At 40.4% G+C, this 27,097-nt stretch overlaps 1 protein-coding gene across 5 annotated transcripts in view; it reads left to right on the top strand.

Annotated features, from left to right (window-relative positions):
- The window catches only part of FHIP1A (FHF complex subunit HOOK interacting protein 1A), a 264,110-nt gene that overhangs the window by 152,556 nt on the left and 84,457 nt on the right, over nt 1-27,097 (top strand). For 3 of the 5 annotated variants that reach the window (XM_082463305.1, XM_082463307.1, XM_082463306.1), the window contains 2 exons: nt 11,406-11,637; nt 20,781-21,407. In XM_082463305.1, coding sequence (XP_082319431.1) covers nt 11,533-11,637; nt 20,781-21,407 — 732 coding nt within the window. In that variant the 5' untranslated portion in view covers nt 11,406-11,532. Of the gene's footprint in view, nt 1-11,405; nt 11,638-15,199; nt 15,295-20,780; nt 21,408-27,097 lie in introns of those variants that run through there. The other 2 variants (XM_082463308.1, XM_082463309.1) reach the window with 2 other exon arrangements.

Genomic DNA, 27,097 nt, shown 5'->3' on the forward strand with positions numbered 1-27,097 from the left:
TGGTTGAGAATCTGCCTGCTAATGCAGGGGACACGGGTTCGTGCGCTGGTCTGGGAAGATCCCACATGCCGCGGAGCAACTAGGCCCGTGAGCCACAACTACTGAGCCTGCGCGTCTGGAGCCTGTGCTCCACAACAAGAGAGGCCACGATAGTGAGAGGCCCGCACACCGCGATGAAGAGTGGCCCCCGCTTGCCGCAACTAGAGAAAGCCCTAGCACAGAAACGAAGACCCAACATAGCAATCAATCAATCAATCAATAAATAAATCTTTAAAAAAAAAAAAAAAGAAATCTCTCTATATATGTGATTGTTTTAAATTTTAATTAAATTGAAATCTTAATTTCAAATGCATTTTAAAAAGCCTGCATTTGTATTCTCCTCCCATCATGATTACTATTTTTGATAACATGTTTTACATCTAATTGTTTTGAGTATCTCTTAACTGCTTATTGTGGATATAGATTATTTTACTACTTTTGTCCCTTAACCTTCCTACTAGCTTTGTGTGTGGATGATTTCCTACCTTTACTATATGTTTGCCTTTACTAATGAGCTTTTTCATTTCGTAATTTTCTTGTTTCTAGTTGTAGCCTTTTCTTTTTCACCTAGAGAAGTTTCCTTAACATTTGTTGTAAAGCTAGTTTGGTGGTGCTGAACTCTTTTAGCTTTTGCTTGTCTGTAAAGCTTTTGATTTCTCCCTCAGATCTGAATGAGAGCCTTGCTGGGTAGAGTATTCTTGGTTGTAGATTTTCCCCTTTCATCCCTTTAAATAGATCATGCCATCCCTTCTGGCCTGCAGAGTTTCTGTTGAAAAATCAGCTATAACCTTTGTATGTTATTTGTTGCTTTTTGCTTTGCTGCTTTTACTATTCTCCCTTATCATTTTCTTTTTTTAATTACTATGTGTCTTGATGTGTTCCTCTTTGGGTTAATCCTGTATGGGACTCTGTGCTTCCTGGACTTGGGTGATTACTTCCTTTCCAGAGTTACAGAAATTTTCAGCTATTTTGTCTTCAAATGTGTTCTCAACCCTTTTCTCTCTCTTTTCTCCTTCTGGGACCCCTATAATGTGAATATTATTGCACTTGATGTTGTCCCAGAGTTCTCTTAAATTGTCCTCACTTCTTTTCATTCTTTATTCATTTTTCTGTTCAGCAGCAGTGATTTCCAACTGCTCTGTCTTCCAGCTCACTGATTTGTTCCTCTGCATCATTTAGTCTACTGCTGAATCCTTCTAATGTATTTTTCATTTCAGTTATTGTATTTTTTGTCTCTGTTTGGTTATCCTTTATATTTTCTAACTCTTTATTAAAAACTTCTAACTTCTCACTCTGTGCATCCATTCTTCTCCCGAGTTGTTTGACCATCTTTATGATCATTACCCTGAACTCTTTCTTGGGAAGATTGCCTGTTTCGACTTCACTTAGTTCTTCTTCTGGGGTTTTATCTTGTTTCTTCATCTGGAACATCTTTCTCTGCCTCCTCATTTTGTCTAAGTTACTCTTTGTATTTTTATGTATGTGGTAGGTTAGTTACATTTCTCAACCTTGGAGAAGTGGCCCTCTGTAGGAGACGCCCTGTGCATCCCAGTAGCGCATGCCCCGCTCATCACCCAAGCTATGTGCTCTAGGGGTTCCCCCCATGAGGGCTGCATGGGTCCTTCTCTTGTGGCAGGTTGACTATGGGGGCGGTCTGGTGGGCTTGCTTGGCCCCTGTCCCAGTTGGTTGCCAGGCCCTGCCTTTTGTGGAGCCTGCTGGCTTCTACTTGGTGAGCTCTGGTTAAGAGGTGGCTGACTACAGAACCCCAGTGGGCCCCAGGGCTACTGCTGGCTCACTGGTGAGCAGAGTCAGGGTCCAGAAGACTTCAGGGCTGTTTCCTACCCACTGGTGGGTGAAGCCAGGTCCTGGGGTTAGTGCCAGACTACTTGCAGGCAGAGCCAGGTCCTGGAGTTTGGTTGCAGGGCCCAGGAATCCCATAGCTGGTGTCAGGTTGCTGGTGGTGAGGGTGTGGTTCCTGACAAAGTTGGGTATAGGGTCTGGGGTGTCGTGAAGCTTGTGTTGGTCTGCAGGTGAGCTGGGCCGGGGCCCAGATGGTCCCGGGTGGGTCTGGCCTGCCGTGGGCTGGCTGGGTCTGCAGGCTGCAGGATTGTGGTTTTCTTGTGTCTGGTGTCTGCCGCCTGGTGGGTGGAATTGGGTCTTGGACCTCTAGTGTGCAGGGCTGTTTCTAGAGGCGTGTCTAGAGGTGGCTGTGGGCTCAGGAAGTCTTTAGGCAGCCTGCTGTGTCTCCACCCACTTAGTTGCTTGGCCTGAGGCCTCCCAGCGCTCGTGCCTGTAGGCTGTTGACTGGGGCCAGGTCTTGGTGCTAATATGCTAGAGAGAGGACATTACAATGGTGCCCACCAAAACCAGTGTCCATGTGGTAGAAGGGGCTCCCAAGAATGGCTGCCGCCAGTGTCTGTGTCCCCAGGGTGAGCTGCAGTTGCCCCTTGCCACTCTTGGGAGACTGTCCAAGACCAGCAGGTAGGTCTAGCTCAGCCTCTTATCAAATTACTGCTTTTACCCTGGGTCCCAGTGCTTGTGAGATTTTGTGTACTCCCTTTACGAGTGAAATGTCTCTTTCCCTGTCCTTTGGGACTCCAGAAATTAAGCCCTGCTGGCCTTCAAAGCTGAATGCTGTGGGGCTCATATTCCTGGTGCAGGACCCCCAGGCGGGAGAGCTCAACGTGGGGCTTGTAACTCTCACTCCTGTGGGAGAATTTCTGTAATATAATTATTCTCCAGTTTGTGGGTATTGATTAGATTGCAACTCTGCCCCTCCTACCCATCTCCTTGTGGTTCCTTCTGTATGTCTTTAATTGGAAGAGGTCTTTTCTGATAGGTTTCGGTCTTTTTCTGCAAATAGTTGTGATTTTGATGTGATTGTGGAAGGAGGTGAGCTCAGGGCCTTTCTACTCTGCCATCTTGGCTGATCTGCTGCATCCTTTTAAAAATTGTGACATAGTTAGTTCATTATATAGAAGTGCCATATTTATTTAACCAGACCATTGCTAATGGATGTTTGGGATCTTTCCAATTGTTTACTATCTAAACAATGCTACAAAGGATATCTCTGTAGTTAGAGAGGTGCTAGTGGTTAAGAGAATGTGCCTAGGTTAGACCCCAGAATATCTGTGTGACCTTGATTAGACCAGCTCCTTCGCTTCTCTATGCCTCAGTTTCCTAATCTGTAGAAGAGGGAAATGTAGTTCACAGGATTGCTGAGAAAATTTAATGAGTTAATGGTGTAATGTCTTCAGAATAGTATCTGGCACAGAGAAGTGCTCAGTAAGTGTCAACTCTTTGCTATTATTCAATATGTCATTTTGTAAGGTAAAAGTATATTTATAGGATAAATGCACACAAGTGGTTTTGCTGATCAAATTCAGTTTTGAAGACTGTTACCAAATTGCCCTTTGCAGGTAGAACACCAGTTTATGTTCTCACCTGAGGTGTATGAGATGGACCCATTTTTACTTCTCCTAAGTCACCTCTTGAAATGTGTAAATCTGGACACTGATAGTATATAACTGAGGCCCATGTAGCTGTTACTGAGGAGGGAGAGATTTCAAGATAAAATCTTCTTCCCCCTGAAAGTTTTCAGTGATTCTAGATTTGGCTTTTTATTTTTATCAATATGACATCTTGATGATAAACTGATCATAGCAATAATACATATGTGAGTGGTTAACTACTTTAAACCAGTACATTTTTATTATGAACTTCTAGAATCTTTTGCCTACTTTTGGATGAGAAAATATAGTCTTTTAAATTCTGGTACAGCAGTGATACCATTTGTTAGATTATTATATTTACATGTGAGGAAGTCTTTCATTATTTTTATGTTCATAAAAAGTAAAGAAATGTGAAATTAGAACTTTGTGGTCTTAGGTTACCACATAAGTGCTAATATTATTCCATCTATAATTCCAAGATACCTGTATTGGCTATTTCAAGTACCAGTGATTTACTTCACTTCTGTCATGTCTGTAGTGCACAAAAGGCCCCCAAACTCCTTGTGGCCCATTTCATAGACTGGTGAAGAAAGGTGCTTTGTCCTGATTGGCATAGGACCATGTTCTTTGAGCCTGTTGCTGATATTATAATAAATTCTAATCACTTTGTATCTCTGATGCCACACCTTGCAGTGTTTTGAGTTGAAGTATCTAACCAGCCATGAAATTTGTAAGGCACTGAGGCCTGCCCTGATTGTTACTCAAGATCATGGTTACTCACAGGCTGGAACAACCCCCAAGCTGCTGAAGTGGAACTTTTTGTATCACCGAAGTCACAAAAGCTCTATGGCTGTCTGTTCAGTAACACCTTTAGAATTTGAACTGGCTGTTAGTCTCTGTTTTGGGACTCTTCATGGTTTTACAATGAATGCATCTTTAAAGTGGCTTTTAAACATTTTTGAAGGGGAGAAATTCATGGACCCTTTTTAGAATTGGCTGAAAACTATAGCCACCTCTCTCCAGAAGAATATGCCCACAGTTTGTGAGATTGGTGGACATATATGGAATTTTATTGTTACTACACTCATTGCACTTAGTATGTCTTAAACCATGCATGGATGAAGGACATTTTCGAAAAGGAGATTTTTTCATGTTGCTATTCCAAAAGATAATCATCACATCATCTTAATTACAGTGCAGGTTGCATATTCGAAATTTTTCACATAAAGGCATTTGAAAGGCCACTGGTAGGGAACTAATTCTGATTGATAGAGCTGCAAAGACAAGTATTAGACTAAACAGCATAACTTTCCAAAGGCACCTCCTTTTCTAGGGATAGTGACCAAGACATGTTGGTCAAAAACTTACATATTTTTTATCCAGGAACATTTATTGAGAAGAGCTTCATTAGTATGAGAGAGTTCTTCTTAGAGAGAGATTCCAAGCATCTACCTCAAATCTCTGCTTTAAAATACTATCCCACAGAATTTGTCAGATAAATTTATCTCTGAATTTACCTTAGCTAAATTTTAGGGTTTTATGGCAGATATTGTAACTGAGTTGTCCCTTAATAGCTTTCAGCAAGACAGTGATGTGGCAGGACGGTGCATACTACCAAGATGATAGTGACTGATTGGGTTGTTGGGGAGACTTTGCCCAACAGTGGTCCAGTTTTCACGTTTTGACAAATTACTCCATGTGTATAAGAGACTTTCCTTTTCAGTCACCATTCACTTGCTACAATTTTCAAAAGTTATAATTTTTACATTCCAAATCCTTGCCACTAGGGGTTTAATTTCTTAAGCAGCCTTAAAAATTAAGTCCCATAACAAATTTTAGTTATGTTTTGAATATTAATTTTAATTTTTCTTCTCCATTTATTCTGTTTACCAGTCACTTGCATGGCACTCGGGTATGACCTAGTTGGCTGGCAGCTTGTTTTAGTGAAATTAAGATGTAAAACATGGTGGAATTATTTCATGGCATTAATAACAGTTTTCTGCAATCTGGTTACTATTTTGAGGCATGCATTTATCAAAGCCTGGAACCATTTGGAATGCACATGTTGCAAGAATTTTCTTTGCGTACACCCTCTGTGTTAACTGGTGACCTACAACTTGAGGGAACAAAACAAGGTGTACTTTACTGAAATGATGGATAGTGAACAATGAATGAGCCAACAAGTTGAGGGAGTCTTAGGACAAGGTCCTGGAGAGTCGGGGCTATTAGATGCTGGCTTTATTTCCAACAGCCCAGCATTGCCATGTGATACGACAGCAAGAGAGAAAAGGAAACTGGGCCAGAGGATTAGAGAACAGGGAGGATTTAGTCTTAATAGGATTTTATTAGGCTGTAAGTAGAGGTTGTCTGAGGTAGTCTGACCCAAAATGAATTCTCCCCACTGCTATTAGTTATAGTTGAGGGCACACGGTTCCCATCTCTTCAGGTTTTCCCAGTATTTGAAGAGTCTTCACCCTTAGATGGAATTTTACTTGATAAGCACATTTACAGTAATAGACTCTTTATGTATTTAATAGCAGCCAATTCAGAGCCTTCCGAAGTGCATTCTAAAACAATGAGTTTTTCTACTGGCAGTTGCTCAGGAAAAAAACAAACCAAACACAAATTATACTTGAGATGGTTGATTTCTGTGCTTTAGGTTCCTTAAGTGAAATATGCATTAATCATGAAAGAATACAGGTAGAATCCTGTTTACAACTAGAATTCTTTCAAAGATTTTTGTACCATGGCCATTATCCTCCTTTAATGATTGTCTGATTACCCCTCCCCAATTACTATAACAGTTGCAGAAGAGTATGTAAAATGATGACTTTTGAGCCGGGAGAGACCTAAGAAATAATCATTTAGTCCTAACTACTCTCCCGAAGCGAGGTTCCAAACCACGAGTCTCCCGCTGGTTAGAGCTGGAGCTAGAGTCCTGGGCCCTGTCTCCCAGTCAAAGCTTAAGTCCCTCAGGAGGGACCTAAGTTTTCTGACTTCCATGCTTGGAGAACTGAGCTAAAAACTCTTAGCCCTGATGCTTTGTTCCCCACTTTACATCCACCTATCCTCTCTGACTGTCTCCAGAAACCAACCAGAGGTATATCAGGAGGGAAGGGGAAGGAAAGGTAGGAAGGGAGCCTCTCCATCAAGTTCAAGATTTGGTGACTCACTATGAAAAGACTCGGCCTTGCTTCTCTTTTTTCTCTAGGTCTCTCCTAACTGTGCTCTTGACCTCGCCTTTCTCCTCCTCTTGCTCCATCAAAATCCCCTTTTATTTTTTTGGTATCTTCAAATTCTCCATGTTCGTTGATTCCTTCTCATTAGACCTACAAATATGATCACTTTTCCCTTAATAAAAATGTTCCCTTGGCTGTGTCTCCCTTAAGGTGGCCATCCACTTCTTTCCCTTCAGGATTTTTTTATAGTCCATTATTAGAGGATATTATATTTAAATATGTAGAAGAATTGAAGGATGGTATGAAATGCTATATAATTAAATGCCAAAACGTATACATTAGAAGTTCAGCCTGATAGTGAAAGAGAGCCATATTAAAATATAGTCATTGGTAGTTCAGGAAAAAATGTGATTTTGACCCATTTACAGCTCTCCTAAGTAATGTAGTTTTTGAGAGGGTCTGAAATTAGATAAGATGTCTGTCTGGGAGGGAGGTAGAAGGAATTTTTACATTGGAAAAAGGTATGATCTAGATGACTAGAATCTAGGCTTTTATGATTATGTGGTACATTTTATAATTCCGTGATATGGAAGCATATGCTTGTGCTTTTTTCATAGTCAAATAAAAGATACCATATACTTTCAAAAAAGGGCAAATAAAAATACAGGTAATTCTTATGTCAGTTATCTCTGTCTTTAACAATATTTAATAGAATTTTTCTCTCCTTATTGATGGAAAATATTTTTATATATAATATTAATGAGATATATAAATGTGATGACTCAGTAATGTCTTTGGAAATAATATAGTTGGTTCTGTCTTTGAAGTATAGAAACTGTGCTAATATCTCAGCCTACGTTCATACATACATACATAATACATACATGTATTTTGATAGCTCATCTCTTCCCCCCAAGACCAAAAACCTCAACAACCATACCACCGTACCACATGCAACCACTGTGGGAAAAAGAGTCCTTTGGGTATTTTTTGTTGGTGGTGGTTTGTTTGAAGAAAGGAAAAAATTCACTTGTTAGGGGCTAAGCAATTTCTAGAGCTTTCTCTCAGGCATGAAATTCGAGTTGATGTGCATGTGTGTATTTATGGGGAGAACAGGCTGCATGTGTGCCAAGAGCAGCAAGCTTTACCCTAACCATTCCCAACTTCAGACGCCTTAGGCTGAAGAGAGCAGAGGGCAAGAAGCGGTGACATCCAGCGATGCCACATGCCATAAGCACACGATCTAGCACCTGCAGCCTCTCCTACCTGCTCACAGCCTTTTGCTTAGTATTGTCCTTCTGTCTTCTTCATTTGGGGTTTTTAGCTGTTGTCTGAGAGTTAAGTAAAAAGCTTGGAATGGGAAAAAGGAAAGGCTGATAACAGGAAAATGCAGAAATATGTTGAAAACCTTGGTGCTTGAGGAAATGGGTCCTTAAACATCGCTCATAAACATGGAGCCATCTCTTTCATTTTCACACTGCCCTGTGGACATGCCAGTGCTTTACCACTTTAACCTGGGAATGAGAGAGAGAGTGGCCTCTGGGTGCTTAGGTGGTGTTTTCTTTGACAGGGTCTCCTGCAATAGCTTTTCGCTTCCCAAATGTGGCTTGCTGGACTTGCCTCCCCCTCTGCTTTCTCTCCCAGGTTCTCTCAATGTTGTGGTTTCTGTATTCATGGCATATTTAGATTTTTCAGGCATCTGCCTCAAGAGTATGATTGGATAAGCATCAACCAAGTGAGATGTACTTTTCTCAGAGAAGATACAGATTCCTTAAGGGACTAGGGCTAGGGATTATAGCCAGGAGCAAGGAGAATACAGTTTCTAGAGAGAACACTGGACTAGGAGTCAAGAGACATTTCTGTCTCCATCAAAAGTGACTTGTAAGTTTTTGGCCTCGGCTAAGATATTTATCCTGTCTGTACTGCGGTCGCACTATCTGAAAAGACTGCATGTGAAGTCCCTTTAAGAACTAATGTGAAGGATCTTAGAGAGCATCTTTCTATTTTTGATTTAGAGGCAATTGGCATGATTTACGTTCCCTTCATACCTTCGAAGAAGAATCTGAGAATCCCAGAGCTGGAAGGCATCTCAGAGAGTCTTCAACTTTTTCAACCTCTGGGATAAACCCAAACACTCTGATTTTCTTTGTTATTATCATTACACCATCTGAATAAGAGACCTTGACATTTTCAAAGAAATGTAGTGTTTAGGACAACAAGGAAGTTGAATCAGAACTTGTTTTATCTCTTATCACTTAAAACAGGGTTGCACAATGAGATGCTGTCTAGAAGGGCTAGCCTGCGAACCAAAGTGAGGTCAAGAGAGTGGCGGGAGGATCACAGGGAGTGTGTGTGTGTGTGTGTGTGTGTGTGTGTGTGTGTGTGTGTGTGTGTGTGACTGGGAACGCATACTCTGCGTGCATGGGTAGCCACTCCTGATTTTTAAAACACCAGTTGGGCGCAGTGTAACATGCATCTCAGTGGCAAAGGGCCATGTTGGTAACGGGCAGTGTCTTATTGAAAACAACACATTTGGGCTTCCCTGGTGGCACAGTGGTTAAGAATCCTCCTGCCAATGCAGGGCACATGGGTTCGAGCCCTCGTCCGGGAAAATCCCACATGCCGTGGAGCAATGAAGCCCGTGCGCCACAACTACTGAGCCTGCACTCTAGAGCCTGTGAGCCACAACTACTGAGCCCATGTGCCACAACTACTGAGCCCACATGCCACAACTACTGAGCCCGTGCTCTAGAGCCCGTGCTCTGCAACAAGAGGAGCCACCGCAATGAGAAGCCTGTGCACCGCAAAGAAGAGTAGCCCCTGCTCGCTGCAACTAGAGAAAGCCCATATGCAGCAACGAAGACCCAACACAGCCAAAAATAAATAAATAAATTTATTAAAAAAAAAAAGAAAACAACACATTTGTATTATTAAGAATTATAGGGCTTCCCTGGTGGCGCAGTGGTTGGGAGTCTGCCTGCTGATGCAGGGGACACAGGTTCGAGCCCTGGTCTGGGAAGATCCCACATGCCTCGGAGCAACTAGGCCCGTGAGCCACGACTGCTGAGCCTGCGCGTCTGGAGCCTGTGCCCCGCAGCGGGAGGGGCCGCGATGGTGAGGGGCCCGCGCACCGCGATGAAGAGCGGCCCCCGCACCGCAGTGAGGAGTGGCCCCCGCTTGCTGCAGCTCGAGAAAGCCCTCGCGCGAAGCCAAGACCCAACACAGCCAAGGATAAATAAATAAATAAATAAAGTAGCTATTAATTAAAAAAAAAAAAGAATTATATGTTGGGGAATTCACCAATTTACATAATAAAACATAGTCATGAAAGATACAAGTAAACTGTTTCACTTACAATATCTACGCAGTCCTCCTTATAACAGGCTTCCCTCTTTCCACACACCTTAATCCCCCATCATTCTCCTTAAGAAATGTTTCTTTCCCCAGAATTATTAATTCTTACAAGTTTTCTTTTCTTATGTACTAAAACTTATTATAAAGATCTTTTAATGTTGATTGGTTAGTCTTCTACACCCCCAACAGAAGTACTTGTTTTGAATATTCCTTTAACTATTTTCCAATGTTTAATTTCTCTTCCCACAAAGAACTTGATCAATAAGTCTAACCTGAATCATCACTTGAAGTCCCCCCCTCACATTTTATTGTTTATAGGAGGAATAGTTGATCAGTGTTCTCCTTGTAATACCCTTCATGTTACTCAGTTGAAAATAGCCTCTTTTTTTTTTTTTTTCCTAAATCTTTTGGTACTACGAGTCTGGAAATTTTATCATGGACTTTGTTTTCCAGTGCTCTGGTAATTATAATGTAATTACTTTTCTCTGAACTCTCTCTAGTCTGTACACTAAACAAATAACGTTTTGAACTGTCCCCAGTCCTTTTTGGGCTGATGAATCTAAGATAATAATACCAGTATCTTAGTGCTTTTGTCAGAGAGTTAGCACCACACAACTGGATCACATTGCCTGTATACTCTATGACCCCAGTATCTTTTTTTCTCCCCACTGGCCCTGTTGGAGTCAGGCTTTCTTCATATTTTGTCCACATAACTCATTTTTCATTGATAAGTGCGCTGCTGCCTTGTCCTCACACCAAGTAAGCACTCTCTTGTTTTTGATGGATCATTTCTATCTGATTTGTCAAGGTTACTTGGAATTCTCTTATTTTTCAGGAAAGCTGGAAACCTTAACTTAGGTTGTAGCCACGAAATGACTGAGAATGCTTTCAATTCCATTATGACAGTCATTGATTAAAAAAATTGGTATTATTGGACCCAGGAGTCTGCGTGCTGTGTTATAACTCCCCTAAGTTACATCAAGCCATTTATTTCAGTCACTATTAACTAATGATCTTCCTGTTTCTGGGTGTTTCTAAACACCACTAACATTGCTATCATAGTTTATTGCTTCTGGAAACTAGATTTGAGTGATTTAGAATAATAATCTGGGGGGTTGTGGTTGGTGATAGTGGAGAGAATAAATCCAATAATTGTTTAATTTATTCATGTAGCTTTGGTAGCATCATTATTTTATATATTTAGTAGCAAAGTGAGAGAAAACAGAAGAAAGGCTTTAGGTTGAGTATAAATGTCTATTTTGTTGATATTTTGCTTAGTGTTGGACTTTGAGAATGTCTGTGTTTTGATTTTAACTTAAGTCAGTGTCCTATTTAATATATGAATGTAATGGGATGCATTTTTTGTTATTGTCATTACAGGTTTCGAAGGTGACAATGAAATGTGAAGAAGTTACATTTCTACTGTGATACTTGAAAGTTAGTGACTGCTTACCAAATTTTCATGAAAATTAAATATGACTTAGAAGCATTTGGTTTATGAAGGCTTATGATGTCATCGGTTGCGACAGAAGGCAAACTCCGGCAGGCTGTGAGCTTGCAGGGAGTTGACCCAGAAACATGCATGATTGTATTTAAAAACCACTGGGCGCAGGTAATGTATGAGTTCCACCTTCTCTGCTGGTTAGGTAGCCCTAGAAGCCTCTATTGCACTGAACCAGGGTTCCCAACCTGTGTGACAGGTGGGCTTCCAGAAAACATAGGGAGGAAACCCTTTCAAGTAGGAAGAAAAACAAATTTCTCTACTTGCATTCCTAGAATAGGTAGCTGGTTAAAAACCTTGGTTTTCACGAAAGCAATTAGGGGACATGCATGTTCCTCAGATATTTTTATAAGAGTAGCAGTTGGCCTTCAAGTGACTTGTCCTTCACTTTGCAATACACTTGACCATGAGTACATCTTCTTTCTTTCCCTCCTCCCTGCTGATTTCCATTCAGTCCTTAAACGCTACCAATACTAAAATACATATTTATTAAATATTTGTGAAGTGCTGTGCCGAATACATCAAATCCCTTACATTTAATCTTCTCCGCAAACCAGTAAGGCAGTTGGTTTTAGCTTCCTTATTTTACAGATGAGGGAATGGAAAATTATAGAGGTTAAATAGCTTGCTTGAGATTATACGACTAGTGAGTTTCCAATCAAGTACCGATACCTTGGTCCTATGACTCCAAGACCAGCGTATTTGACCTCTGTGCTCTAGCACTTTTCAGGCTGGTGGTCCCTATTCATTTAAGGAAAGAAGGTGCCTGGAAGCATCTGAATTCATTACAAAGCTGATTATAAAAGTTTTTTGATTATTCATTTTGACTTCTCTGTGACTCTTCTCTGATCTGCTTTTATGGATAATTAAGGGTTGAATGGTCAGGAAACTTACCAGCTCGCCCCTTTCCTCAGGGAGTTTACAAGTAGTAAAATAAATAAAATTGGCATTCTTTACTACTTGTACAACATTACACTCCCCAGGTGAGCTGGTAAGTGGCTATTTATGTGACAGTTTTTTAATGACTACCCAGTTCCTTCCTGTGGCGGGAAACAGCCCGTGGGTTAAAGCACTGAGCCTGTAAATCACAGCAATTATAACGGGACACAGTTTAGATCAAAAACAAAATCAATTCTGCTTCTGGGTCATTTACACTTTGTGGCTTCTTGTCACTATCCAGTGTAAAGCTTCCAAGATTTTTTTATGCATTTCCCCTTCTCTGACTTTTTACTGTTATAGTCTTAATGGGTTTGCTCTGGATGTTAAGGGCACATCTGCTTTAGCAATGGGAAGAAAGTAATTCAGGAATTTTCCAGATAATAAGAGTAATTACCTTCGGCATTGTACTTTAGTGCTGACGCATACCACCCTGTGTTTAATGCAGAAAAATATTGAATTGAGGGTAAGGATAACTTTGTCAGAGGGATTGGGGTTTAGCTAATTAAACACTTCCTTTCGTAAAGTGGGTACACTCTTGGTCTCATTATCATTTCAGCCATATCTTTAACTTTGGCCAAGTTTCTTACCCCTTTAGTCTTGATTTTTCCTTTTTAATAAATCTGGTAAATGCCCTCAGTCTCTCTGTAGTTCCAAAGGCTCTTGAGGGCCTTATTGTTACCTTTATGAATAAAAATACTGGTTGAAGAAATTCATGTCGATATCAATGTGATTACAGTCGTCCCTTGGTATCTGTGAGGGATGGGTTCCAGGACACCAGCAGATACCAAAATCTGTGGATGCTCAAGTCCCTTATATAAAATGATATTTCCATATAACCTATGCACATCTGCACATCCTCCAAATCATCTCTAGATTACTTATAATATCTAATACAGTGTAAATACTATGTGAATAGTGTAAATGCGATGTAAGTGCTATGTAAATAGTTGCCAGTGTGCAGCAAATTCAAGTTGTGCTCTTTGGAACTTTTTGAAATTTTTTTCCAAATATTTTCGATCCGTGATTGGTTGAATCTGCAGGTGCAGAACCCGCGGATACGGAGGACCGACTGTATTGTTAAATGGAGATTTACTGAGCCCAAACTTCAGCTACCTCACTGTGGGTGTCACATGTGGGGCGTAGAAATGTATAAGCCTTCCTTTGGGCTTTTAAAGAATGTATAAGTTAGTTTGGATGACAACGTGAGATACATTATTATAAAATGAATAATATTGATCACAGGAATTAAGTCAAGGGAAGGGACTATTACAGATGGAAATGGCCTGTGAAATCCAGGAAGTGAGATTTTGTTAGCTTGACTGTGGGAAAAGAAGATTTTGATGACAGAAAGGAAAAGAACATTTTAGAGAAGGGGTATTAGGAACAAATGCTCAGCTTTGCCTTTTTTGGATGGTTAGAAATAAAAAAGGTGAGGAAGTCAGGGCAAGACAGAGCTGTGGGGCTAAGTTTGAGGTAAGGAATGAGATTTTCAGCTGATAGAAATAAGTGCTACTTATTGTTTTTGGAGTTTCATGCATTAGTGCTTTGCTGTGAGTTGTTCAGGCTGGGGGCGGATGAAGAGCAGTTGCAGAGGATTGGGAAATGAGCTACAATCTGACATAAACTTCTGTGACTAGTGTGACGTAGCCCCCGGGTTCCCCTGAGGCAACCCAAGGAAACTGTAAGGCTGGTAGGAAATGTGTAGACAGAACTGGGCGACAACATTCGATTTACCAAAGTGTTCTATTAGCTGGCAAGTACCATGCTTTTTCAGATGTTAAGTTAGGGAAAATGAAGGCAACAAAAGTCAGTGGTGTCTAAAGTGCTTCTGTTTGTTAGGATACTTCAGTACAAATTCAGCATAATTAACATATATTTGGCAGGTTCTGTTCTACTGTTTACTAGGAGCTTCTACTTCAGACCTTGAGTGGCGGTCAAGGATATCCGCTTACCCACCTACACTTTGCAGTCTGTCAGGGGCAGCTGGTTATACAGCCATCCATCACCCGAGGCATCATCTGAGGCAGTCCGAGATTCAGGGGGGTTTGCCAGGGGAGAGACCTTGAGTGGCCCAGTGGTGCACTTGAGTTTCCAGACCGGTCCCTGGGTCCAGTGCTCTCACGTTATCCTCCGAAAAGCTCTATAGTGGACATCCAGGAATAGTTAACATTGGAGAATCTAGGCTCTAGGAAGTAGCCTCTGGCCTGTACGTCCTCTTGTCTTCTGAGGTGCCATCTTGTGCCGTAGTAGACAGAGCAACGAACCTAAAACCCAGATTCTTCTGGGGCATTCCTGTAGTTGGGCATTTTAGTGGCATCTGGCTCTTTATGTCGTGGCCTCTTTCACTCCGTGTCTCTCATGTAGTCTCCAGAAATGCAAAATTACTTGGCGTTCCTAGCCACCCCTCTCCTGGCAGCGCACCTCGTGCTGTTTCATGCCTCTCTGCCTTAGGCACTTCCTCTTCTTTCTGCCTGGAACATCCCTCCGCCTGGTTAATGCAACTTTAGAAGAGCTAGGAGACTTGGAAAACATATACTAATATTACAACATTTGCTATAAATTGCTACCAGTAAGAACCTTAGACTTGCATTTAATGATCAGTGATCTTGAGGGGAGGGGGTGGGGGAGAGAGAGAGAATGTTTAATTTTTATAGTAGTCTATAAGAACGGTTTGTAGTCTAGTAGACTGTTGTTTTTGTCTCTTGCCTTTGCTTCTTTGCTTCTTCTGAATGGAAGAGAGAGCAAGAAGTAAGAAGCATTGGTCTATCAGATAACGAACTGCCCAAGTATATTACCATGTGAACTAACCTGCCACTACACACACACTAGGTATTCTTTTGTTGTTGTTGCTTGGAGCTGACATTAACCAAGTTCTGCAAGTACACATATATTATTAGGCCGTTATCTTAATATGAGAAGAAATGACTCCATAAAGGTCTCCCATGGGAATAGGTGTGTAAGAAATAACCCTAAATCGAAAGACACAGCTGCTAAGTAATAAACAGGGACTGGATGGAAACGTACTTTTGTTGTAATTTGGTACATTAAGTGGAATTTGGCTTGATCACTAAATCCTGTCCTTCTTCTGTGTGATGGAAAATGTTGCTTAGGAACTTGGTTTTGTCCACAATGCCACTTTAAATTAGCATTCCAAAGGATTTGGAAGTATGGGCTGTACTCACGTGGCTTTCTTGAAGTAACTAGGCGCTAACCAAAGTAGCATAAATAGTCATCTACTGATACACGCATGTGTATAAGACATAGAATGATAGTGAGATGGAGTCAAAGCTGATCTTCTGTCAGAGAAACACGTGTTTATCACGAAGAATAATAATTTGTTAGCTTGAGGTGTGATTATGTGATTTATGTATATCTTTCATTCTGAAAGCATTTGAGCTTCCTATTTAGAATTTGTGAATATTTGAAATTCAGGCCCATTATCACTGAGTGATGGGGGCCATCACTGGAGCTAAGGATAGCAGTAGCTGATATTCCTTAATGAAAGAAATATGCTATTTGTTCATCTTATTGATCTCCAATGATCCTCATATTTATAGGTCAAATGACTTTGAAGTGAGGTTAAAATTTAGCTGTATTCGTCAGATGATAATTTGTATACCATTGTGCACACTATTGATTTTTTGTGTATTGTTTTCTTTTTCTTTTTTCTTTTTATTTTTGTGTATTTTTTTCTTTTTAGAGTCACAATATGTGATCTAGGCTCATGAGCCATATATATATATATACACACATATATACATGTATACACACACCAGCTTATATATGTTAAAGTCTGTAGATGAACAAATGCCTAGCTATGATTGGTAAACCATTTACAGTGATGTATCTGATCTCAGCTGGCTTACATACTTAATAAGCGTGGGCTTTATCAGGGGTTGATCAGTTTGTTAAATGCTATTTAGCCTAACGAAGGAACTTGTTTAGTAAAGGAACTATTTGCAAACTGTGTTTTCCTACTTGTATCTCTGCAGCCACCATAATTGTGTTTTTTCGCCTGAACTGAATCCCTGAGCGTGAGAGTACATAGCTGAGAAGCAGCCAGAGCTGGGGAATCGGAGGGAGGGTTGAGAGTATAAGATAGAAGGTGATCAGAGGAGTGGGCCAGGCCTGGGGAAGCCCCTGTGAGCAGCATGAGATCGTGCGTCCATAGTGGATCCCAGCAAGCAGAAATCAGGGGCCCAGGAATACTGGGCTTCGCTGGGAGTGATGTGAGAAGAGGACACAAGGGAAAAAATAAGGAAAAGTCGAGGTCACATCAGCAATCAGCCTACAGAAACTGGAAGAACTATGACACCACCTGGGCAGCTAACTTGGGACATCGTAACAGAAGATCTTTGGCCTTTCCATGCCAGTTGTGCTCTAGCCAAGAAGTTTCCTAGGCATTCCCTGTCAGGATGGGAACCAGGCCCAGGGTGTGGGCCCCGAGAGCCCACTTGTAAAAGCAGGTCATGGGTGTGCCTGCCTGGAAGGGAGAGGGAGGTGGCCTGGGAGGGTCCTGACACCTGAGGAGGGAGGTTAAGGACAAGTGGCAACACAGGCATAATCAGCCCTTTGCTGAGCCTTGTGTTTTCCATGACTCACAGGCCCTGGTTGTAACACACCCACCTTCTAGGCAGGAAAACCTCCAGGCCAGGGATGGGAATGAGTAAAGGGCTCTGTTCCAAATGATCAACAAGCCTTCTATCTTGGTGGGTTATTACAGCTCTCTTTTCATGTTTCTGTGCCCATGAACCCGGAAGGCTGAGTAGAGGAGCTTCTATAAAGGGGGTAGAGAGAGATGCTTCAGTTTAAAAGCTGCTGAATAGTTTACATTCTGTATAAAAATCTCAGAATGAAATCTTTTTTAGGTTTTTCATAGCCACCGCCCTCCCCACCCCCGCGAAAGTAGGTCTTTTTGCAGAGGACTGCATTCGAATAAATAATATAAGTGAAGATTAATTCATGAGAAAAATGTAGCTTGTGATCATGTAAATAGTTTTGGTCTACATTACATATATATATTTAGATATTTTATAAATATTTACAGGCATGCATATAGTATAAATACATATGCATATGTAAAAATTTATATTGCTTAAGAATTTCTGAGAATTTTTGTTTTTAACTCTGTGTTTTGATCCTTTTCTTAGACATTAGTACAAAATTACTTTGTTTTTATTTATACTATGAAATTAGATCAATTTACAGGAAAGAAGAACTAATTAACCTTAAAATCTCATTTGTATCTTTTCAGACTCACTTCTAATCATACATCTATTTATCAATATATTTAGTTTTTAACTTAAATTATTTCTTGTATATATTGGCATGTAATGATATGATTCACTAAGTGTTTATTTTTAATAGCTTTAGTGTATAGTGATGTAACATCATGATTCTAATTCTCTTATTCTTGACCGTTTGGGTCAATAATATTTTTATTTTTCATTACTGAAAATGTCATTGGCGTGAACATTTTAAAACAAATTATTTTGTGTTGTTTCCTTTGGCATTTTTTCCCAAAGTGAGATTAACAAGTCAAAAGGCAGGAACGACTTTATAGCTTCTGTTACATGTTGCCAGATTGTTTTCCAGAAAGACTGAGCTAATTTGCTGTGCCACTATCAATGTATAATGCACAGTCCCAATTTTAGATAGTTTAGACAGTCTGAGCACACATGACAAGTATAATTACATTTCTACCCTGAGGCCTAGCTGTATAGATAGCTCTCATAAGTAAACTCAATATGTGGACTTTGAAATTATAGAACTGGTAAAATGTAGAGTTAATCTGTTCTTCAGAATGTGGAGCCTTCAAGTTGGGGCTTCAGGGCTGGAGAGCATGCTGTGTTGAGGTGGAGCCCCCTTTTGGACAAATGCGGTACTGCAGCCCCACGCTATGAGATGTCAAGGCCAGAGCCAAGGGAAAGGAAAGGAGCGCAGTAGGTCCCAGCATTTCTGCCAGAGAGGTCCTCAGGCCTGCGAGGAGTCCTGGAGGGCTTCTTGGAGGTTGGGGGATGGTGGAGGCACTCTGCAGTCCACGCGCAGCCAAGGAGAGGGGATGGCCAGTGCGGAGACCCAGGCCACCAGTCACTGAGCCGTGTACCTCCTGGGTAGTGGCTAACCAAGGGTTTCCTCGTTGACATTGTCAACTCAGGGGTGTTGGGGTGATGTTTTTCCTGACAGTATTTTTAATTTTATAATGGAAGTTGATGGAGATTACAGATTCTGTGGAAATCTACTCATTCATAAGGATATACTAGCCTAGTCTATAAAGGTTCCTTTTTTCTCCTTCTGCCAGGGGAAAAGCTTAGACTTTTCCCTGAGAAATAAATTTCCCTCATTGCTCATGAATGCTGACATAGCTTGTACCTTTGCCAGCTTCCACAGTGACTTGCAAAAATTCTGTAACCTAAATACCAGAACACGTAACAGCATGTCCTAGAACTGGGCTGGGAGGGTATGGCAGAAATTAAACATATTCCACAGAACATGCAGTTCAGAAAGGCAAAAAGGAACAAGTTAAAAATGTTGATAAAATGTTTGATGTTTTAAAAATTAACATGTGTATACACTTTAAAGGAAGTAAATTGAATGGATATTATCCATTGAATGGATAATATAGATTGAATGGATATTAATAGAAATTCCAAGTCATAAAGTTAAATGGAAGTTGAGATATAAAATTGTTTTAATTTTCAGGTCCCAAAGTAGAAATTAAGTATTGATGGGCAGAGAGAGTTAGGAAGCGTTCAAATGCCAGCAATGGTAAGGGAGAGAAACACCTGGGCTGTCACATGAGATTTATTTAGTTTTTACAGTTAATAGATTTTTTTCTTTTTTGGTGGTAAAAAAATATATATATATGTATATATATAAAACAAAGTTTGCCATCTTCATCATTTTGTGTATAATTCAATGGCATTAACTACATTCACAATGTCGTGCAACCATCACCACTATTTCCAAAACTTTTTCATAACCCCAAATAGAAACCCTGTGCTTTAGGGCTTTATTTTGTAATTGGTTATCTCAAAATTTTTTTCTGGCTTAAAAAAATACACAATTCATACTCTTTGTGCTTAAAATTTCAACATATGCCGTATGTTTGGGGATTCTGCTAGGTACGTGTCTCTTGTTCACCAGTTCATCCGTTTCCTTTCATCCTTCCTAATGATGCATGCTTGGTTGAAGAGGGTGCCAATCCAAGTAGAGGAGTGAGGGCTATTATTCTGTCAAGGGCATATGAGGAGCTGTGTTCCGCTGCTGAAATCTCCAAGTCAACTCTATTTGTAGGAGAACACTGGTAGTCTTACTTATTTAGTGTATTTTAAAATTTAAAAGCACTATTATTATTATTTTTTTAATTAATTAATTTATTTTTGGCTGTGTTGGGTCTTCATTGCTGCACGTGGGCTTTCTCTAGTTGTGGAGAGCAGGGGCTACTCTTTGTTGTGGTGCGCGGGCTTCTCATTGCGGCGACTTCTCTTGTTGCGGAGCACAGGCTTTGGCGCGCGGGCTTCAGTAGTTGTGGCACACAGGCTAAGTAGTTGTGGCTCGTGGGCTCTAGAGCACAGGCTCAGTAGTTGTGGCACACGGGCTTTGTTGCTCTATGGCATGTGAGATCTTCCTGGACCAGGACTCGAACCCGTGTCCCCTGCATTGGCAGGTGGATCCTTAACCACTGCACCACCAAGGAAGTCCCTAAAAGCACTATTACATTCTTTTTTTTTTTAACATCTTTATTGGAGTATAATTGCTTTACAATGGTGTCTTAGTTTCTGCTTTATAACAAAGTGAATTATATTCTTGACAGTTTAGAAAAAAATTTAAGAAACTTGTCATTACTTTGAACACAAAAGCGATTACTGTTTTTCCATGTTTCTTTTCAGTCTTTTTTCACTTGCGTGTTTTTGACATAGTTGATAATGATGGATCTAACTATATACAAGTGACTTATTTTTTCATCTGACGTATCACTTACAGGTTTTTTATTTTTCATTTTGCTCAATAGTCTTCATAATAACAGACCCAGGAATGCATGTAGCTTAATTTACATAACCATATTACTTTCTTTGACATTTAGGTTGCCAACATTTGTCACTATGATAAATGAACAACTTCAGACGTCTTCTTTCTGTAGTTTAACCCCTTCATTTTATTCTCATGAGAGGGAGACACAGAATGCTCACATGTATCTTGTTGGGGGTCATGGCTCTTACATTTTCCATGAAGATTTGGTACAATTAGCAGTGGTGTGTTTTTGTAGTTATGGTAAACATCAGATGGATAACACATGTTTGATTTGGTTTCAGGTTGTGAAAATCTTAGAGAAGCATGACCCCTTGAAGAACACCCAGGCAAAATATGGGGTCATCCCTCCAGACGAGGCCAGTGCTGTGCAGAACTATGTAGAACACATGCTCTTTTTGCTGATTGAAGAGCAAGCCAGGGATGCTGCCATGGGGCCAATCCTGGAATTTGTGGTCTCTGAGAACATCATGGAAAAACTCTTCCTTTGGAGTCTGAGACGGGAATTTACTGATGAGACTAAAATGGAGCAGCTAAAGATGTATGAGATGTTGATCACCCAGTCCCACCAGCCTCTGCTGCACCACAAGCCCATCCTGAAGCCCCTGATGATGTTGCTGAGCTCTTGTTCAGGAACAACCACCCCCACTGTGGAGGGGAAGCTGGTAGTCCTGCTCAATCAGCTCTGTTCCATTCTTGCCAAAGATCCATCCATCCTGGAACTCTTCTTCCACACTAGCGAGGACCAAGGGGCTGCCAACTTCCTCATCTTCTCCCTTCTGATTCCCTTCATTCACCGGGAGGGGACTGTAGGCCAGCAGGCCCGGGATGCTTTGCTCTTCATCATGTCTCTGTCTGCTGAGAACAGCATGGTGGCCCATCACATCGTGGAGAACACCTACTTTTGTCCAGTAAGTCCTTCTTGTTGGCACATTTTCCACCCGCTTCTCTTCTCCTTTCCTGGGCTAATGACAAATACTTTTTTATTCCTTTCTTTTCAGCAGACTGTCCTTGGCACCTTCTATGGAAAGATATTTAGAGGAAATCTTTTGGAGGGAGCAGAGGAATTTAAGTTGAGATGCCATTCGGCTGAGCAGTGTCAGCTCGAAATAAGCCAACAGAGGAAACTATATGTGTTACTGTTTCTTGGTTCATTTCTGTTGGGTTACGAGCTGTTTTAGTTTTTTCTAAGAGCATATCCTGAGCAACTGGTAAAACCTGCTCTTCTTATATTCTTAGCTTTCAGGTTGATTCTGCGCCAGTGAATCATGGCATATGGTCAGACCCCTCACAGCTGGCTTCACAAATTAATTTGTTTCCCAGCAAGATAATGACCAAAATTGTAGATCCAAAGCACTGATTTTATTTTAAAGAAAGGAATACATATTTACACTTTGAAGTAGCAAGAAGTCCTCTGTATAGTTTCTTTTTCTTTTTTAAAAAATATTTATTTATTTAGGCTGCACCAGGTCTTCATTGTGGCACGCGGGATCTTTAGTTGTGGCATGCGGACTTCTTAGTTGCTGCATGCATGCGGGATCTAGTTCCCTGGCCAGGGATGGAACCCGGGCCCCCTGCAGTGGGAGCGAGGAGTCTTACCCACTGGACCACCAGGGAAGTCCCTGTATAGTTTCTTAATAGTTGGTTGGTGAGAAATAAAGAGTAAGGTCTTTTGGAGATGCCCGAGTAGCCAGGCCCAGTCCTAGTCCTAGAAAATACTGGGAGCTGCCTGAGATTCTTAAGAAACCTTAGGGCTCTGATTATTTTTTGGTGTTATTTAAATGACAGATTTATAGATTTATATCTTCTCTTGGTTTGTCAAATGTTGGGCCACAGCTATTTTTATTTTCCTAAATCAGTGAACATTTCCAGTTTATTTCCATTATCTATTCTTTGTACCAATCATCTCATTATGTTACTTTATAAACTGTATTGCCTTAAATATTCCCGATTCTGCTGGAATCACTTGTTAAGACCATTAGTGAGTTTTATTGGAACAGGCCAGGCAAGTTGCCATAAGTAGATCAGATTCATTGTTAATTAACACTCCGTGGGTAGTTCTTGGCCGGGGTGAGGGCATTTAGAAATGTATGTGGGGTGTGTTTGGTTGTCAAGGGACATGGGGTCGCCTGGGAGGGAGGTCAGCTGGCATTTAGTGTGCAGGGGCCAGGGATGCTTAATGTCCAGTAGTTTGTGGAACGGTCACACACAGGAAAGAACTGACCTGCCCCAGATGCTAATAGCAATCCTAGTGAGTAACATACTGTATTTTGCTTTGAGGTTCAAAAGCAGTAATCTTCTTTATATTACTGAGTCCTATTTTCACTAATAAACCAGAGTCCCCTAGTGTGCGGTGAATATTTATTTCAGGGGAAACAAATGAGTAAAAATTTTGAAAAATAGAATTTCATTTAAGTTCAGGGTGCCATGTATCTCTTCTCTTCTGGCTTCTGACCAATGGAATAAGAAATTGCACAAAGATTGAGAATCAAATGGGAAGTGAAGAACGGATTCCATTCATCTGTGCCAACATATTAAATCTCCGTTCCTTATCTCCTTCAACAGAATTATAAACTAGATTATAAACTCTTTTTAAAGAATATATCTTAAGGCAAAAATGTAACGTCTCACCCTGAATCTAAGCGTCTTTGGAATATGTTGCTGTATTAGTTTTCTACTGTGCCTGTAACAAATTACCAAAAACTCTAGCGGCTTTAAACAACACAAATTATTATCTTACAGTAGTAGTGTCTTGCCGTAGGTTAGAAGTCCAGAAGGTCTCACTGGGCTAAAATCAGGATGTCGGCAGGGCTGTGTTCCTTTCTGGAGGCTCTTGTGGTGAGTCCGTTTCCTTGCCTTCTCCAGCTTCTAGAGGCCACCCGCATCCCTTAGCTCATGGCCCCCTCCCCCATTTTCACAGTCAGCAGTACTGCGTCTCTCTGACCATCCTTCTGTAGTCACGTCTCCCTCTGACTCTGCTCTTCTGCCTGCCTCTCCCACTTCCACGAGGACATTGTGTTTACCTGGATCATCCAGGATTTAAAGATTTTTAAGATCATCTCTATTTAAAGATCAGCTGATTAGCACCCTTAATTCCATCTGACACATTAATTTTCCTTTTCCATGGAACCTTATTTGTTCATAGGCTCAGGAACCAGGATATAGACAGGTCTGGGGGGACCATTATTCTGCCTACCACACTTGCCATATTCATTCAGTTTGGAGGGCTCTTGAAGAGATTTGATCAAGAACACAGCATGATCAAAATTCTTGTAGGAGTTTAATCTGACTATGTAAGTTTGGGAGTTGTGGAGGAAGCAGGGACACACATTAGGGTCTAGAAACAAGAGTGGCAGGAATGAGAACGTAAGAGAGGAGCTGGATCTGAGCAGTGATGTGGAGGCAGCAGCTCATTAAACAATGAGGCTTTTCGTGTGGGGGCTCTGGGAAGGTTTGAGTTTGGGCTTACTTGAATTGTTTTGGGTAGTTCTGCTATTAAAGAAGGAGTGCAGGTATTAAAACAAATGATCAAAACATTTGCGTGGTTCACCTGTTCAGTATCTACAGGTCAATTTTTAAAAGGTACCATTGGACTTCCCTGGTGGCGCAGTGGTTAAGAATCCGCCTGCCAGTGCAGGGGACACGGGTTCGAGCCCTGATCCGGGAAGATCCCACATGCCGCGGAGCAGCTAAGTCTTGCGCCACAACTACTGAGCCTGCGCTCTAGAGCCCGCGAGCCACCACTACTGAGCCCGTGTGCCACAACTACTGAAACCCGTGCACCTAGAGCCTGTGCTCCTCAACAAGAGAAGCCACTGGAGTGAGAAGCCCGTGCACCACACGAAGAGTAGCCCCCACTCGCCGCAACTAGAGAAAGCCTGAGTGCAGCAACGAAGACCCAACGCAGCCAAAAATAAAAAATATAAATAAATACATTTATTAAAAAAAAATAAAAAGGTACCAGTCACAAAAGCATCATAATTTATCTTGAATAAATCTAACAAATATGTAAAAGGCCTTTACAAGGAAAATTATACAACTTTATCGAAGGCCATAAAATAAGATAGAAGTAAATGGAAAGCCCTGCAGTTTGTAGATATTGTGTAGAGGACACTTTTCCGCAAGTTGGTCCATAAAGTTAATGCAATTTATGTTTTACAACTTTTTATTATGGAAAAAAGCAAAACACAGAAAACTTGGAAGAATACTAAAATGAACACCATGTACACACCACAAATTCAAAATTGTTAATATTTGTCATACTTCCGTATATTTATCACCTATGCCCTTTATTTGTTTTGCTGTGCCATTTGAAATTAAATTATAGACATCAAGTATTTTAATATGTATCTCCTACAAATAAGGACATGCTCCTGCATAATCACAATACCATTATTACACTAAGAAAATTATACAATAATTCCATAATATGATCTAATATCCAGTTTCCCAATTAGGCCCCAAATGACTCTTTTTTTCACTTTGGCTGCATGGCATGGCATGTGGGATCTTAGTTCCCTGACCAGGGATGGAACCCCTGCTCCCTGCATCGGAAGCGTGGATTCTTAACCACACCCGGGTTCGATCCCTGGTCTGGGAACCAGATCCCTCACGCTGCAACTAAAGATCCTGCGCGCGGCAACAAAGATCCCGTGTGCCTCAACTAAGACCCAGAGCAGCCAAATAAATAAATAAATAAATAAATTTTTAAAAAAGCAAAAACACAGATTGGGAGAAGGTATTTGCAACACACATAACTACAAGTGGTTGGTACACAAAATATACAAAAATATTTGTAATACTACAAATTAATAAGAAAATGAGGAAACATGGGTGAAGGATACGAACAGACGTTTCCCAAAAGACCCCAAACCTGATAAATATATGAAAATATGCTCATCTTCTCTAGCGTCAGGGAAATACAAATGAACCCACAATGAGACACCAGGTAATGGCATCAGAGTGGCTAACAATTAGACATCTGATAACACCAAGTGCTGTCAAGGGGATGGAAAAACAGGAACTCTTGAGAATATAAATTGGTTCAATAACTCAGGAAAGCCATATGGCAATATTTAATGAAATTGAATATTTGCATACCATGTGATCCTGCATCTTCACTTCTAGATATCTGCCCTAGGGAAATCTGGCACATGTTTACAAGGGTACATGCACAAAGATACTCTATAGCATTGGGGTGCGCATATCTTTTCGAATTAGTGTTTTGTTTTCTTTGTATAAAAATGGAATGAAATTTTGCCGTTTGAAACAGCATGGATGGACCTGGAGGGTATTATGCTTAGGAAATAAATAAGAGAAAGACAAATATGTCTTCACTTATATGTGGAATCTAAAAAATAAAACAAATGAAGAAATATGACAAAACAGGAACAGACTCACAGATACAGAGAACAAACTCATGGTTATCAGTGGGGAGAGGGGCTGGGGTCAGGGCAAAATAGGTAGGTGAAGGGTACAAACTACTAGGTATAATGTAAATAAGTTATAAGGATGTAATGTACAGCACAGGGAATATAGTCAATATTTTATAATAATTTTGAATGGAGTGTAATCTATAAAAATATCAGATTACTATGTTACGTTGAAACTAATATAATATTAGTTTCAACTGTACTTCAACAAAAAAATGAATGAATCACATTTCACATTTATTAGCATGTAACTGCATCCACATGTGTGAACACCAATAAACCTAAAAACAAAAAGCATAAAATCTAGAAACATAAAAAAGTAAGTAGCAAAAGGTTACATATAGTATGTTAATATTTAGATAAAATTTACATGAAGTTTTAAGACGAAATCTTAGTGTATACTGGTTTTGGGATACCTATGAATACAGTAGAAATACAAAAACAAGCACAGGAATAATAGGTACTAAGTTCAGTACTGTGGTTACTTTTGGGGGCAAAGGAAGGAGGAGGGATGGTAATGGGATTGGAGTAGGGTTTAGCTCTATTTGTAATGCTTTATTTATTAAAAAATAAAGAGCACTCTGAAGAAATTATGGCAAAATATTAAAATCTTAAATCTTGTGGATGGTTTTCTATTCTATTATGTTTTACATTTTTGTAATATTTCATATTTTACACATTTAAACATATTAGGACTAGAATGGAGCATGCTTTTAACGTTTAGATTTCCACTTACTAAGTTATAGGCAGATTTCACTGAGTAGTTGTTGCTTTTATAAAAAAGTGTCTTAAAACACTGTACAGTTCATTAAAATAAGAGGAAAAACATCTCCAGCTGACCTTATTTGCCAGAATGGAACACAGAGCTTCCTTGTGTTAAGTTGCCCCTCAGGATAGATCCCGTAATCTCATTTGTACCCAGTTTTCTATAATTACAACTGACAACATAATTAAAAAAAAAAGACCTCTTTATGTTGAAGATAAAAGCATACTCTATTAACCATCCAGCTAAGGACCACAATTGACAAAAAGCTTTCTCTAATTAGTATGATTGTCAAAGTGTGTTAGCATCAGGCTTTGGGAAGAGTAATGACTCTTCCAGGAAACTGGACCACTTTTGGAAACTTTTGTTCTGTGGTTGATAGGAAGAGCTTGCTGGTTCTGCTGCC

Source organism: Balaenoptera physalus (genome assembly GCF_965194825.1).
Source record: "Balaenoptera physalus genome assembly, chromosome: 5".
Classification (NCBI taxonomy): domain Eukaryota; kingdom Metazoa; phylum Chordata; class Mammalia; order Artiodactyla; family Balaenopteridae; genus Balaenoptera; species Balaenoptera physalus.